The sequence below is a fragment of the Hydra viridissima genome, unplaced genomic scaffold (genome assembly GCF_058129835.1).
Source record: "Hydra viridissima isolate aposymbiotic clone 2 unplaced genomic scaffold, HvirCarnegie_v1 scaffold_9, whole genome shotgun sequence".
In the NCBI taxonomy this organism is placed as follows: Eukaryota; Metazoa; Cnidaria; class Hydrozoa; order Anthoathecata; family Hydridae; genus Hydra; species Hydra viridissima.
Window position 1 is genome coordinate 8,012,587 of NW_028324308.1, and position 16,789 is coordinate 8,029,375.

Genomic DNA, 16,789 nt, shown 5'->3' on the forward strand with positions numbered 1-16,789 from the left:
TCGGTTGGAGAGATTTATTACGCAACCAAACCAGTTCAGTACCAAAAGATTCCGCTCTTTTATGAGTATTCCTCTGGGAAAGGGCCTTTCATTTTGAGAACGCCCGTTTTGTTTTCTCTGGTTATGTTTGAGAACCGCAGCTTTGGAACGAAAGAACTTGAGGGATATTCCATGTCCTTTCTTGGTTTCGACGAGAAAAAAGGGATGAGTGAAAAAGAAAAAAAGTTCATCGAGGTGGTAGAAAAGGTAACGAAATTTCTTCGCGAAAAGTCAAGGAAATGAATCTCACTTTGAAAAAGGGAGGGAGAACAAAGAAAATAATGATAGATGACTTGTCCATTTTGAAAAAGAAATCCGATAATCCGAATGCATCTCCCATTATTTTCGGAAAGTTGTTCACAAAGAAAAACGAGAAAGGCATTGAAGTGTCTTCTTCGTTTTTCAAAAAGAAAGCGAAAAAGCTGGTGAAGGTGTGTCCTTTAGAATATGTTCGACAAAAGTGTTTTGTCGTCGCCTCTTTGAGAATCGAAGGTGTTTTTGTCGGAGCGCAGATCGAGTCCATTCAGGTTAGGATTCCCGAAGTGGTCATCGCAAAAAACGTGACTTCTGTTCAAAGCATCATGGGTGGCGATTTGGATTTGGGGGAAATGGAATCTGAAGAAGAAATGGAATCTGAAGAAGAAATGTGAAAAAACACGAAGAAAAAAACACGAAGAAAAAAAAGAAAAAAAAAATGAGTTAAAAACATTTTCTTTTCATATTAAAAATGCATGCCCCTCACAAGTTTTTTAAAAACGTCTCCTCGGCAGATAAACACGCTGATTCGAGTTTGGAGATCTCGAAAATATATTTGGGACACATGGATGAGAGAATCAAAGTGTTGGAGAGATTCAAAGAGTCGGATCGAACCAAAAATTTGGAAAATTTGGTGGAACGGATCAAAGAGCTTGAAAACCTGGTGGAGACAATCAAAAACCTGCAAAAAAAGACATCGCAAAATATTGTTGTGGCAAAAAAAGAGTTGGATCACCCAAACTGTTTTAACATAAACGGACACCATGAAATTTTTGCTCAGAAGGACATTAAATTTTCAGCTCTTTCTCTGACGACAATATCGTTGTCTGTTGGGTTGAGTTTTGACAGAGGCATCGCTGTCGTAACTTTGATGAACAAAATAAGTGACCAATTGAACTTCTTCAAAAACGATGTGATTTTTTCAGAGTCTGTGGATGACGTCATTTTGGATGTGAGCAACAACAGCGCCAATGACGTTATTGTCAAAAAAGGTGAAAAGCTTTGCAAAATAAATCACATCGATTCGAATTAAAAAAAAAAAAATCTGTCTTTGTTAAAAAGATGGAGATTTGGGGATGATTTTGTTAAAAAGATGGAGATTTGGGGATTTCATTGCTTTGGGGATTACTGGTATTGCCCTTTTGTCAACCGTCGTTGCCACCCCAGTTTCGATTGCGTGCGAGGGGATTGCGGTTGGGATGGGTGCTTTGTCCATTTTCGGAAACCAACAAAACAAAAAAATGATGTTGAAGGCTGAAAAGCACGAAAAATTAAAGGTTCTTTCCGAGTCAAAATTGAACACGATTGGCGATCACATTTCAAAATCGCTCATGGACGGATTTGTGAGTGATTCCGAGTACGAATTGGTTCTCAGCGAGCTTCAAAAATTTAAGGTCATGGCCGAAGAAATACGGACAAATGCAAAAAGCAGCATTGACGAATTGACCAAAGAGAAGTTGATCCAAAAAGGAAGAGAAGAAGCCATTCAAGCGTTTAACAACATTTTCAAAAAGGGAAAATGATCGCAAGCGCAAAACGCAAACTCGTTTTCGTTTTCGTTTTTTTTTCTAAGTATTTTAAAAAAAATGTCCTTCTTTAAAATACAAGACCCGAAAAAGAGAGATGAGATTGTCAAAGAATACATGGCCAACCGGGAAAAGCTTTACAATGAGAGCCTCAACCGGAACGTTTCAGATGTGAGTTACCAGGCTGATTTGTCAAAGTTTTTCAAGCCTCTGATCGAGAGCAACGAAAAGGTGCAAAACGAGCTGAAGAGCATTGCATACAGAGAAGTTGACAACACTCCACTGGCTTTGACTTATCCAGAAAGCCCATCTGAAAGCTTGAAAGGTGTTGAAAAAACGTTTGGAAAAATGAATGTGGGAAACATTGCTTTGGAATATTTGTCGAAATATGCAGCCAAAAAATTTTCTGCAGATCGAGTTTTTGGGATTCACGCAAAAGAACGAGGAAAAATGTTTATTGGAGACAAAGAAATTTTCATCGATGAAAACGACATCATTATTGATGGAGAAAAGTACAAGGGGACGATTGGTTTTTGGGAGCTGATTTCAAGATCCAGACCTGATATGACAAAGGTGACAAATGAGGACTTGGGAAATTATGAAAAAATACTGGTAGAAACGCATGCGATGGAGAGAGAAGGTAGACCCACCGTTCCAAAAGCTTCGAGAAGCGAAAAGTGGGAGAATATTGTTTCAAAAATTTGGGAGAAAAATTACAAAAAAACGAGGGTAATAAAAGGTCGTGGAGTGATCATTCTTCCGAGCGATCCAAATGCGTTTGTTCAAAGATTAAGCTTGAGCATTGCCGCGGGTCATGCTGGAAATATCGCATCGAGAAACGAAGCTGTTGCCATTTGTGACGAGCTTTTGAGGCAGGGGGAAATCAACAAAGAAGAATATCGATCGATTCAAAAATACATCGAGTCGTGAAACAAAAAAAAAATTTTTCTCATTTTTAAAATGCTCATCGTGAACAACAAAAGATATGTGAGAAAGAACGTTGTTGGAGGAGGATTCGTTGACACGTTTAAAAATTTTTTGAGAAGAATGGCAGCCTCGAACGCATCGAGATCGTCTCTTCATTTATAAGGCAGCGGCAAGCGAAATTGGAAGAGAGGCCATCACCGCAGCCAAATCTGCAGGAAAAGAATTGGCCACTTCAGCCATTTTGACCGCCAAAGACGTTGCCATCGACAAAGGAAAAAAAGCGATCGAAAAAGTTTACGCCAAGACAGGGACAGTGAATCCAAACCAATTGGTCAACACGATTGCAAACGAAGCGGCAAAGGTTGATCCGTACACGTATATCAATCCAATGGAAGAGCTGCACAAAAAAATGTTTGGTTCGTCCATTCGTCCAAAAAGAAAAATGACAAAAAAGAATGCGGTCAGAATTCAGGATCTCGTCAAAATGGGGAGCGGGCTTTTGATTGCGTGATTTTTTTGACGAATCAAAAATGACACAAAATTTTTTTTCTCATTAAAAAAAATGATAAACACCGACAGATTAACAATTGACGAAAAGCCTGTCTACGACACCGGCATCGAAAAAGTTGATTTTTTCGAGTACCTTCCAACAAACCTCGATTTGAATTCTTCAGGATCGATCGTTTTTGAGATTGATTGCCAGTCTGTGCAGACACTTCCGTCTGAGGCTTACATCCTCGTCGAAGGGGTTCTGAAAAAAGCAGACGGAACCGCTTACGCAACAGCAGACAACATTGCTCTGGTGAACAACGCCATCATGTATTTGTTCAGTGACGTCACTTATGACTTATCAGGACAGCAAGTGGAAAGAGTCATGTATCCAGGTCAGGGAACAACCATGCTTGGATTGTTGAAATATCCTTTCGGTTTTCAGCTTGCCGATGGTTTGAAGCAAATGTGGTACAAAGACACATCAAACGCAACTGGAACCACTGGGTTCAACGTCAGGAGAGACCACTTGTTTGCAGACACCACATCCATTGGTGCATTTTCGTTCAGGATCCCTTTAAAGCACATTTTTGGTTTTTGCGAGACTTACGACAAAGTCGTTTACGGATTCAGACACACGATCACCTTTACAAAAAAAGAATACGATGACGCCATTTACAGAGCCGGAACTGTTACTGCAGGAATGATCGACATCAAAAAATTCCGACTCTTCATGCCAAGGATTGAGCTGGATGTTTTGAAAAAATCCGAATTTTTGAACCTGATGTCAAAGAAAACCACCGTTCCAGTGGCTTACAAAGCAAACAAAGTAAAAAGGCAAGCCATTCCAGCGGGTCTCACAGAATTCACTTGGACCCTTGGAAGGATCACGGACAAAAGCGTTCCGAGATTTATCGTGTTAGGTCTTCAGACAAACAGAGGTTCCAGTCAAACCGCAAATCCAGCCGTGTTCAATCATTGTGACGTCAACAATTTTTTCGTGACCGTCAATGGGATCAAATATCCAAATTACAATTATGACCTGAATTTCGGAGAAAAGAAAATGGTCATGGCTCATTCCGATGCGTTCACTTTTGACGAAAAATATTATGGCACAAACGAGCTTGTTTGTCAATCAGGTTTGACTCTGCTTGAATACAAAAATTTGTTTCCGTTGTTTTTTGTCGACATCAGCAAGCAAAAGGATAGAGTTGTTTCCGAAACGGCTGAATTGGTTGTCAACCTGAAATTCAGAACGGCTGTTCCAGACAACACCGTTATTTTTGCAGTGATCATTTCTGACAAATTGATCCAATTTTCTTCAGACGGGGCCAACATGAACGCTGTTTATTAAGCGTCATGAGATTCTTGACAAAAAAAAATTGATTTAAAAATTTTTTTTCTTTTCAAAAAAAAATGAGACTGACAAAAAATGATCTGAAAAATTTGCTTAGAGAAAATGGTGTCACAAAAACCTCAAACAATTTGTTGACTTTGATGATGATTGCGGTTGATAACAATCTCGTAAGCAAAGATTCGCTTTTGGAAGGTGCAAAAGAATGCAGACATGTGGGTCGACCGAAAAAAGAAAATGTGAAAACGGAAAATGTGAAAAAACCGATCGACCCAAAATACGAGAGGCTTGGTTCGATTCGAAAAAAACCTGTGTCTGTGAAAACGACCAACATCGAAACAGGAGATGTGGTTGAATACAGATCCCTTTACGAAGCGATGAAAAAGACGGGTCATGGCTGGAGATATTTGGAGCGTCGTGATGGAAAAGTGGATAATGGAATCAAGATTGAGATCTTCAATTCTGAAAAACTCGAAAACAGAAAAAAAAATCAAAGTCCGAAAAAATGAAAAGTCCGAAAAAAAATTTTCAATTCTCGTAAAAAAAAGAATTGAAAAAAACCGAAAAAAAAAAAAAGGAAAGCAAAATGCGAAAAATCGGAAAAACCAAAAAATTGAATTTGGGTTAAAAATTTTCTTGACAATAAAAAATGGAAAGCAAAATCGCCAAAGAAAAAAAAGTTTCGATGGCAACATTGAAAAATCAAGCTCGAGACAGAGCGATAAAAGGATTTTCAAAAATGACGAGGGAACAACTCGTTGAAGCCATAAAAACAACAAGACCTGTCATTGGTCTTCATCCTGTTTCTCGGAGATCTGTTCCAGTGCCATCACATTACCTCATTGACGATCCTGTTACAGATTCGACTCCTGTGTTGACTCCTGGAGTTTTTTCAAGTTTTTCGACAGCTGTGAAAAATGCGGTCGTCAACAGTTTCAACAGCTTGCTTGAGTTTGTTGATCCTTTTGTTCCAGAGGCTGTTAAGAAAACAGTGAGCAATGTGGGGAGCGAAGTGAAGAGAAAAGTGGACTCTCTCAAATCAATGGCTCTCAAAGCAATCGCGCGATCAGCAGTTTACAAACCCCTCATTCATTTTCATTTGACCGATCACGCGCTAAGGCATGTTGCCAAACAATTTTCACATCAAGTCAAAGGAAACCAAAAGGACGCTTCTGCCTTTTTGGATTTGGCGAAAGACGGCGTGATCAAAATTCTTCAAGAGAATAAAAACAAAAAAGCGAGCCTCGTTTTGACAATCGATATGGAGAGCGTCAGCCTTACAACTGGAGAGGAGGAGCATCGAATCGTTCCTTTTTTGTCAAAAACAAAAAAGCAATCATCAACATGGTGAACGAAGACAATGAATGCTTCAAGTGGAGCGTCACCAGGGCGTTGAACATGAAAGAAAAACATGGAGAAAGAATTGACAAAGACTTGATTGAACAATCAAAAAATTTTAACTGGGAAGGGATTGAATTTCCTGTCAAACTCGATCAAATCAAAAAATTTGAAAAAAACAATCCAGACATCAGCGTCAACGTTTTTGGTTACGAAAAAAAATCCATTCACCCTTTGCGAATATCGAAATGCTTGAACAGAAAGCATGAAATAGATTTGCTGATTGTTTCAGACGAAAAAACGAATCATTATTGCCTGATCAAAAATCTGAGTCGACTCATTTCATCCCAAGCATCCAACAGAAACGGGAGAAAATATTTTTGCAGAAATTGCTTGCAGGGGATGAAAAGCGAGGAGGATCTTTCAAAACATTCGACCTATTGCAGAGAGCACAGCGCGACACGAATGGATCTTCCTCCAGAAAATTCGTTCATGAAATTTGGACACATGGAAAGGTCGATGAGGGTTCCATTCATCGTTTACGCGGATTTTGAAAGCTTTGTCAAACCGATGCACTCGTGCGAACAAAATCCAGACAAGTCGTACACCAAAAAGTTTCAAAGTCACGTTCCGAGCTCCTTTGCCTTTCACATCAAATGTTTTGACGAAACCGTTTATGATGGTGAACCATCCATTTCCGAATCGTCAAACGAAAACCAAGACGTGGCTCAATTTTTTGTCGAAAGTTTGGAAAAAGAAATAAAAGAAATTTTCGGGAAAAACTTGAAAAAAAATACGGTCTTCACAAAGGAGGATGAAAATAATTTCAAAGCCGAGACCGTTTGTCACATTTGCGAAGAAAAAATTCTCGATGCAGAAAAGGTGCGCGATCACTGCCATTTTACTGGAAAATATCGGGGAGCGGCACACAACGAATGCAATTTAAAATACAAAGTCCCGAAATTCATTCCTGTCGTTTTCCACAATCTGTCAGGTTACGACAGCCATTTGTTCATCAAAAAATTGGGAGGAGAAATAACCTGCATCCCATGCAACGAGGAAAAATACATCAGCTTCTCGAAAAAAATCAAAGTGGGGGAATACATTGGGAAAGACGGAAAACCGAAAGACAAAAAAATTGAATTGAGGTTCATCGACAGTTTTAAATTCATGACCTCCAGTTTGGACGATTTGTCGAAAAATTTAAAGCCTGAAGAGTTCAAAAACCTCTCAAAATATTTTGAAGGAGAAAAATTCGATTTGCTTCGGAAAAAAGGCGTTTACCCTTACGGTTGGGTGGATGGATTCGATAAATTTCAAGAAACGCAATTGCCTCCAAAAGAAGCGTTTTTCTCAGAACTCAACCACAATGAAATAAGCGATGAAGATTACACGCATGCGCAAAAGGTTTGGAACGTGTTTCAATGCGAAACGTTCAGAGATTATCACGATTTGTACAACGTGTCAGACGTTTTGATTCTGGCCGACGTCTTTGAAAATTTCCGGGACGTTTGCATGAAACATTACAAGCTCGACCCAGCCTGGTATTACACGTCTCCCGGGTTGGCATGAGACGCTTGTTTGAAACTGACAAAAATAAAATTGGAGTTGTTGTGCGACCCAGACATGTTTCGAATGATCCAAAAAGGAACACGTGGAGGGATAAGCATGATCTCCAACCGGCATGGAAAATCGAACAACAAGTACATGGGTGACTCGTACGATCCAAGCCAACCATCAAAATTCATTCAATACTTGGACGCCAACAACCTGTACGGATGGGCCATGTGCAAACCTCTTCCCACTCACGGTTTCAAATGGATGTCAGAAGACGAACTGTCAGATTGGCGATCGGTTCCGTGCATTTTGGAGGTTGATTTGGATTATCCGGAAAGCCTTCACGATGAACACAACGATTATCCGTTGGCCCCTGAGAGAATGAAAATCGGAAAAGTGGATAAGCTAGTTCCAAATTTAAACGACAAAAAAAATTATGTCCTTCACTGTGAAAACCTGACATTGTATGAACGATTGGGGATGAAAATCTCAAAGGTGCACAGAGGCATGAAATTTGAGCAACGTGATTGGTTGAAACCTTACATCGACCTCAACACCAAATTGAGAACAAAAGCCACCAGCGAGTTTGAAAAGGAATTTTTCAAGCTGATGAACAATTCGGTGTTTGGAAAAACCATGGAGAACATTGAAAAGCGAGTGGACGTGAGACTGGTGACAGAAAAGGAAAAGGCAATCAAGTTGTCGGCCAAACCAAATTACGACCGGCACACGATTTTCGACGAAAACTTGATTGCCGTTCACATGAAAAGGACATCAATTCTTTACAACAAACCTGTTTACTTGGGAATGAGCATCCTCGATTTGAGCAAAACCTTGATGTTTGAGTTCCATTACGACTTCATCAAAAAAAAATATCCTGGTGACGCAAAGCTGCTGATGACAGACACGGACTCGCTGGTTTATGAAATAAAAACGGACGATTTTTACAAGGACATTTCCGACGATGTGGAAAAAAAATTCGACACGAGCAATTTCAGCAAAAGCCATCCAGCCATTCAAAACGTCGGGTTCAAAGTGGGTTTAAACGAAAAGGTTGTTGGGATGTTCAAAAGCGAAACCGGAGGAAAACAGATTGAAGAGTTTGTCGGTCTCAGGTCAAAATTGTACTCTTACAAAATACATCAAGAAAAACAAGAGAAAAAATGCAAGAAATGCAAGGGGGTCAAAACATATGTCGTCGAAAAATACATCACACACGACGATTACAAAAAATGTCTCGAAACCAAAAAAGAAAAGATTAACAAGATGAATGTCATCCGATCCCATTTGCATGACGTTTACACGGAGGAGATCAACAAAACCTCTCTCAGCTCCGACGATGACAAAAGAATCATTTTGGATGATGGGATCCACACGTTGGCTTATGGTCACCACAAATTAAAAGAAAAGGAACAAAAGGTAAGTGACAAAAATGGGGAAGCAAATTAAAAAAAGAAAAAATGAACAAAATGATCAATGTGGAAGGAGGCAGCAAAACAAAGGTAAGTGACAAAGGAAAAAACAAAGGTAAGTGACAAAAATGGGGAACCAATTTTAAAAATGAAAAAATGAACAAAATGATCAATGTGGAAGGAGGCAGCAAAACAAAGGTAAGTGACAAAGGAAAAAACAAAGGTAAGTGACAAAAATGGGGAAGCAAATTAAAAAAAAAAATAATAAAAAAAATGAGAAGCAAGAAAATAAATGTGCAAAAAATTTTGACCAATTTTCAATTGGAGCATGGAGTTATTTTGCCGAACGATGCTTTGTCCACTTTTCAGTTAATGGAAGCAGCAAAAAAACTGAAAATAAAAAACTTTCGAGGGGTTTTTGTCAGAGACACATTGCCAAAAAAACCGAGAAAAAAAGAATGCGGGATTATCAACACGGGGGATTCAAGCACCGGAGGGTTTCATTGGGTGTGTTGGTTCAAAGACGGAGACGAAAAGTTCAGCTTTGACTCTTACGCTCAACCCCCTCTTGATGAATTGGTTCAATATCTGAAAAGCCTTGTCTATTACACCAGCAACAGGGTTCAATTTGGAAACACGTCTTATTGCGGTCACTTGTGTCTTTACGTCTTGAAAAAATGTGCAGAGGGAAACAAATTTCAAGACGTTGTCAACACCCTTTGGTAAAAAATCAAAGATTTTCCAGAGATCCAAAGGATCTGATCACGAAGGATCTGAAAAAATTTTCACCCGTTAAAAAAATGATTGACAAATTCAACAGAAACGAGTTCAGCGTTTATTTAGACAATCTCACATCAGACTCATCAAGCAACGTTTATATCAAAACGGATGGATCCAGCACCATTACTGCAGACATTGATTTCAACTCTCAAAAAATCATCAACCTGGCAGAACCAACCAACTCTCACGACGCCGCCACAAAAAATTACGTCGACACGCATGCGTCAGGTGGAGGAGGAACAGTTATTGGAATTGCAGACTTGGATTTGAATTTCCACAAGGTGATCAATTTGAACGAACCGACAGCTCTTCATGACGCAGCGACAAAAAATTACGTCGACGTCAGCTCGAGCATGAATGTGAAAGTAGACGGATCGAGCACCATCACTGGAGCCTTGGATTTAAACAACCACAAGTTGCTCAACGTCTCTGATCCAACCACTTCTCACGACGCGGCAACAAAAGGGTACGTCGACACCAAAGTGGCTTATTCCAATATTTTGTACGCAGACGTCAACATGACTCAACACAAATTGACCAATATGGCAGAACCCGTTTCCGCTTCGGATTCAGCCACCAAAAATTACGTCGACACACACGCCGGTGGAACATCAGTGGGAACAGCGGACTTGGATTTGAATTCTCACAAATTGATCAATGTGCTCGACCCGTCAAGCGCGCAAGACGGAGCGACAAAAAGCTACGTCGACTTGTTGCTTCAAAAATCGAGTTTGACCAGTGTCGTTCCAAGCTCGAGTTTTACCAGTTTGGGTTTCAAGTCTCAGACCGTTGCAGCATTAACCACTTCTCCTGTGTTTGCGTTTTCCGGAAAATCCGGTGTGCTGAGAAGATTGTGGCTGGCTTTATACAGCACCTCTGGAACCAATATTCCCGGACAAGTTTTTATTCGAATCTTCACTGACGGAGAGATCAATGTAGGGAACTACATTGAGGTGACCGACGGAATCGGCGTGGATCAAACAGGACTTGCCACCGATTTGCTTTTTTCTCCTTTGGGAGGACCTTTTTACGCCAACTCTTTGCAGGGATGCAACATGTTTAACACCACTTCTTTGGGAGGATACTTGACGTTGGACATGCCTTTCAGAAACGACGTCTCCATTCAACTGGTGAACAAAAATGACACAGCCATCACGTATTGGATTCAGCCGTTCATCTCCACACTTGCTTCCATTCCTGCTTCCATCCCTCTTTTCAAGCTGTACTGCAAGTCGTTCCGATATTTGAACACCACTTATGGCAGCGAATATGTTTTGATGAACACCAACGGAAAAGGAAATGGCGTCTCGTTGAAATACATCAGGGTGCACATCATCGGCGCTTCTGGAAACTGGTGGGAATCACGAGTCAGAATGTACGACGGAAATCTGCCTCCTGGAAACGGAACCGTTCTCACTCCTTGGACTCCATACAACACCAACAATTACACGTATTTTCCCGGTTACGACGGTGACAGCACATGCTTCTTTTCCTCCTCTGGACTGGAAGATTTTTACTTGTCGTCGTGGAATGGCGCGAACATATCCTCATTCAACAACAAATCGACGGGACTTCTTTACCAATCCACTTCATCCATCGGCTCCACCACCACCATCTCCTTTTACAGAAATTTCGGAGAAGCCGATTCCATGCCCAGTGTCGCAGCCGGAAGAAGACTCGTCGTCACTCTCAACTCTGGCGACGCACAAGTCGGTCAATCCGGAAGCTTCTACCTTCTTCTCGGACAAGTCTTTTATTACGCTTAATTTTTCGAGAACGATTTCAACACCTTTACACCCATTAATTTTTTTTCATGGATACTTTTCTCATGAAAAAACACACACCAAAAACATTTTCACACCCCTCAATTCGCAAAAAACTCAAAACGGGCACCAAAACATTTTCACACCCTCAATCAACAAAAAATATCAAAATGGGCATCAAAACATTTTCACACCCTCAATCAGCAAAAAACTCAAAACGGGCATCGAAAATGGTTTTGTCCCAGAACTCTCATTTTATAGTAGTAACTAAATACTTAAAAGGTGAAAAAAGGCCATAAACTTGAATATCTTCAAAATGTTATATCCAACATTCATAGAGACCTGTAATCTTCATAAGTTGATATTTTAAAAAACAGAATTTTAACTCGTTAATGGTGAGATAATTTTTAATGGAGTTATTATGAATTGATTTACTTTGAGTAAATTTTACGTTAAGTTAATTTTGTAAAACTAGTATATAAATCGTTTTTCAATATTCAATTTGGTATTCCATATTTGTAAGTCTTCGAGATGGGGCAAAAGGAAAAAGAAAGAATTTACCATTTAGAGTCCTTATGGTTTAAAGAGAGCTATTAAACCACGCTATCTGATGCTATTTTTGTCTTGTTAACACTATTGGTATTGGCAAAAAAATAAAAAGCAAAAAAAAGCTTATTCTAACATTCCTTTTGCTATCAGACAAATTCAACATTCTGAGGATATTCTAGTTTCAATTTTTAGCTGAACACAACATACTGTGCCTGATACAGAAACTAAATGATAAATATGAGATTTGGAAGAAGCATTTAATGCTAAACATTTAAAATCAACTCAGTCTTTTAATCAGACTTAAGGCTTGACTTTGGATTTTTTAATCAGCAGCAAAACTATCTTAAGTAAAGTAAAGGAAACGAACCTTTTTGGAAACTTTAAAAAAGCCTCAAAGCAGGAGAGGAAACCTTTTTAAGTTTTTTTTGTGTCAAGATAATTAAGGTCTCTTATCACAGTTAGGAATTTAAGTATAATATTCCGACAGAATAGAGATTATTGTTCGATAACTAAAAGCGAAAGCTGAACTGCGTCTTCTTTGCATAATAATTTATGGTTCTGTCTCAATCGGCCATTCTGCTTATTTAAGAAAGGCTTACAATGACATTAAAATGGTGCTTAACTTGATTAAATATCTGGAATACAACAGTATTATTTGTGTAGATCTAAAAATGGTTAACTTTCTCTTTGGTCAGCAGAAACGTTTTACTAAATTACCATGTTATATCTGCATGTGGCAAAGTTGAGCAAGAAATTAACACTGTTTAAGGAATGTCCCATTTGTGGCACTTTCGCAGTGAAGTTCCAAATACTGTGAATAATTCAAATGCTAGCAAAATAAAGAAAAAAGGTTTCTACAATATTTCTTAAAGCTTGACTTTATGAAGCAATTTGTTAAAGCACTTAAAACTGATCTTATGTTGCTTAGCAACTCTCATTCAAGGAAATTTTTTCATTCATGATAGTTGGGTTTCATTTCAAACTTTGATGTTTCTTGATAAATTTTGGCATGTTAATTTTGAAAATCACTTCAGTTTTTTTCTTGTTATAACGATTGTGGAAATAAACCACAATCAGCTGGAACACACTACATGAGTACTCATGTAAATTTTTCCAGCTGATCCCACTAATTGAAAACAAAAGTACTGTATGTTAAAATGGATAAGCTACAATAAACATTTAAATTGATTTTGCAGTGAAATTTACCTGCTTGAACATAACATAACATAAGTTAACTAGGTAAACAGCCTTAACTGATCTTCCTTAGTATCGCCCATCCATCATCTGGATATCCTGGTAAACCTTTCTTTAATTTGTACGGAAAAAGTTATGGTAAGAGTGTAATTAGTTAAGGTGACATTTTTTTGCCTAACTCCCAAAAACTGTTAAATAGTTCATCATCAACCGCCAAGTATTCTCAATAGCCTCAGAAATGTATTACATTGGCTTGTATATAAAGCTGCCAGTATTTTACTAGGAATTATTGACTCAATCATTTTATGAATTTTCCGTGTGAATGCAAATGTTGTTGGTTGGTTCGCTCAAAATCTGTGGGCGTTAATCACACTCATCATTATTGCTGTAAATAGATGTAACTAAAAACGACGGGCAACGAGTTAGAAGTAGGCGTTCTAACCGGTCATAAAAAATGGTGGTTATTGTCACAGATAAATTTATGATTGACTTACAGTTAAATGACGCAATGAAATTGGATCATACGCCGGATATCCAAGTCTCACCAATTCAACGCCGGCAAAATGTGATGGGTCATACATTTGCGACAGTTAGCATTATTATCCAACTTCGGAATATAAAGAAAGTTTGCATGTGCAAACCATAGGAGCGTTTTCTTAACTATCCACTCAAAATTGGTGATTTAAAGCTGACTAAAGAGGGTTCTAGATATACAAATAGTATGTCATAATGTCCACTTACAATCTCTGACTTGGAAATGCCTATAGTCAATGCCGGATAATCATTACGAGTGTTCCATCCGAGCGTTCTACTCTCATTTTTTTTCACAAACATAAACTCGCCAAAAAACTGGGAAGATCCTCAGGCTGATATTCCTTTCACCAAGGTTTTCATTTGAGATATATCCAAAGCCGCAAGTGGTATCGGGATTGAACATCTCTACGCTGAAAATCTATCCATATTTATTTAATGCTTTACATGTTTTTAAATAAGGATAAAATTTACAAAATCAAAAATATTTTAAAGTGATAAAAATTTTTCCAAAGCTTCTACGCAGGGGGGTGAGGGAACGTATATTCAAGGCTTGATGGTAACTGGATTAGGGCGCTAAAAAAGTTTTAGCGGCCCTGAGGGTTCTAGATATACAAAAGGGCGCTAAAAAAGTTTTAGCGGCTTTGAGAGTTCTAGATATATATATATATATATATATATAAATAAACAATTTTACTTATTTTAGAGTTTATTGAAGTATATAACCAATAATGTAATCATAAATAAATCACTGTTTTAAAAATATTTTTAAAAAGTATTTAAAATACAAATACTTGGTCAAAAAGGTATTTAAAACACGAATAAAAAATACTTGGCGAAAAAATTTAAAATACAAAATAAAATACTTTAAAAGTATTTAAATAAAGAGGGGGGAGCATTGGTACTTTGGGATACAAAATTAAGAAACAAAAAGAATTTCAGAAAAAATCGGAAGTAAATAATTTTCGCTATTTTTGAATTGTATTAGAAACATTTTAATGTAATTTAAGTTCAGAAATATTAATGATTAAGTATAATACTTGAATTTTCGAAACAAAGTTTTTTGTACCGGTGCTCCCCTTACATGCAACTCTTACATACTCTCTTACATGGGGAGCATTGGTACACAACGTGTTTAGATTATTGCAGTAAGAAATTTCATCAAAAAAAAGTTCAATTTGAATGAAAAATAAAACAGATTTTCAGACCAACAAAGTATCTTATATCAAGAAACATATAAATGATTTACTTAAATAACTAGTATTTAAACAATTATATTTAAAGTGCATAAGTGCATAGTGTATAAAAGCATTAGCAAAGCATTTGAGAATAAGAACCACATTGTAAAAAAATATTCTACCACACTGTACCAACTATATATATAATCTACAGACAAGACATTAAAAATTCTGTACCAATGCTCCCTGATTTCAATGTACCAATCCTCACCCTTAACGAGTGAATGCTTCAAAGTGAAATATTTTTTATGTACTAAAAAATTTTTTTGGTTTTTAAATTTTTTTTTTTTTTTTTGAGTTTTAGGTTTAAACTTAAGCTTGAACAAATTAAAACAATAAAAAACACTCTAAAAGTTCACCATACACAATTAAACGTGAAAAAATCAGCCTTACGGCAAAATAAACAAAAGATAAATTTACAGGTAACAAATGCTTAAAACCTAACAATATTTTCTGTGGAAGAAGTGATTATAAATAGCATATATTATCTGCATTCAAAAGTTGAAATTGATTTAAAACGGTTGAATATTTGCCTGCGTACCATTGCAAAACAAATAGGGGGAAGATGGTGAAAGACTGATAGTTCCTTAACCTCCATACGTTTTTTTCTTTTGTGTGTGTGTAACATCAGATTTTAGATCTGCACGTGCGCACAATACTTTAAGCAATCTTTGTTAAGGCTATTAACAAGGACAGCTATGTAAACATTGTAAAAAAAAGTATTTTTTTCGTGAAACATGTAATCAAGTGGGTTGTGAAACCATATTGAAGTTTTATGCCTTTTTTTTTAAAGCTATTTCATAATGGTATATATAGCTTTTTAAAAGTTTAAAATGACAATTAAATTTAACTGGTTGTTGACTTTGGTATGCAGTTTTTGTTGCGGTGTTAACTTAAATGGAGAGAAAATATTTTTAAAAGACTCGAGTGGTGCAAGCAGACTATCTAATAATTGGGCTATTAAGCCATACAATAGTTCTTCTGTATGCATAGGCGCATGGGGAATAAAAGAAGTTAACAAATTATTAACTTACTTTAGCTGCATATTAGCAGGTGTCACAAATGTGCAGCAATACTGTGTTATGTCTAATGTTTACAACTTGGCTGATGCAAATATTGTTTTTATCAATGTTACTATTAGCACAAGAACATGTCAGTCTTTAAAGGAAAAAGAACCTAAATGCTATAACAATTTTACTTTGTCAGTTAGCATAAAGGGAAACAAACTTAGAGTTGATGAAGCTTTCAACCTTCCTGGCATTTCAGTGCCAACTGAATACAAGGAAGATTTTTTTTTCAGCAATGATTTGATTGTCTCTAATGCTACAGGCAAAAGTGAAATTGAATTAAATTTTTTAACTCATAATTACTGTGGAGAAATTCTGGATGTATCTTTGTTCTACTATGCATGCCCAAATGCAACAAATGAACTAGTGATTTTCCCTTATACAGCAGCACCAAGTAAAATTGACTCTCCAATAACAATATGGGGAAGTTGTTCTGAGAATGCCATTCCTTATGGCATCACAACTCCATTTATGAAGTGCTATTATAATGGTAGTTTTAGTGTGTCTGGTGCATGTCAGTGCAAAGAAGGTTATGAGCAAGCAGAGTTGATTTGTAAAGGTTTGATTGATAATAGTGCCAATTCTAACAGGATAATACTAGTTTAAAAAGTTAACACAGTAATAGTTTACCTAAAGTTAATTTTCAAAAAGTTAAACCAATGAGATAAGAATTATATCCCCAAAATCATTGAGTTATTTAATTTTTGAAAAATTTACTGGTACATTTTTTTATGTTTAAAATTGGTTGGGACAAAATTTTATTAAATAAT

General features: G+C 37.3%; 2 protein-coding genes across 2 annotated transcripts in view; both read left to right on the top strand.

Moving 5' to 3' along the window:
- The first annotated feature begins 1,937 nt into the window (after positions 1 to 1,937).
- On the top strand, positions 1,938 to 2,750 carry LOC149883841 (uncharacterized). The gene has a single exon (XM_090098646.1). It carries the CDS (start codon positions 1,938 to 1,940, stop codon positions 2,748 to 2,750), a length of 813 nt encoding a protein of 270 aa, XP_089954772.1.
- Positions 2,751 to 15,461: 12,711 nt separating this feature from the next.
- The window catches only part of LOC145185303 (ephrin type-B receptor 3-like), a 30,676-nt gene continuing 29,348 nt past the window's right edge, over positions 15,462 to 16,789 (top strand). The window contains exon 1 of the mRNA XM_090097645.1: positions 15,462 to 16,578. Coding sequence (XP_089953771.1) covers positions 15,786 to 16,578 — 793 coding nt within the window. The 5' untranslated portion in view covers positions 15,462 to 15,785. The remainder of the gene's footprint in view (positions 16,579 to 16,789) is intronic.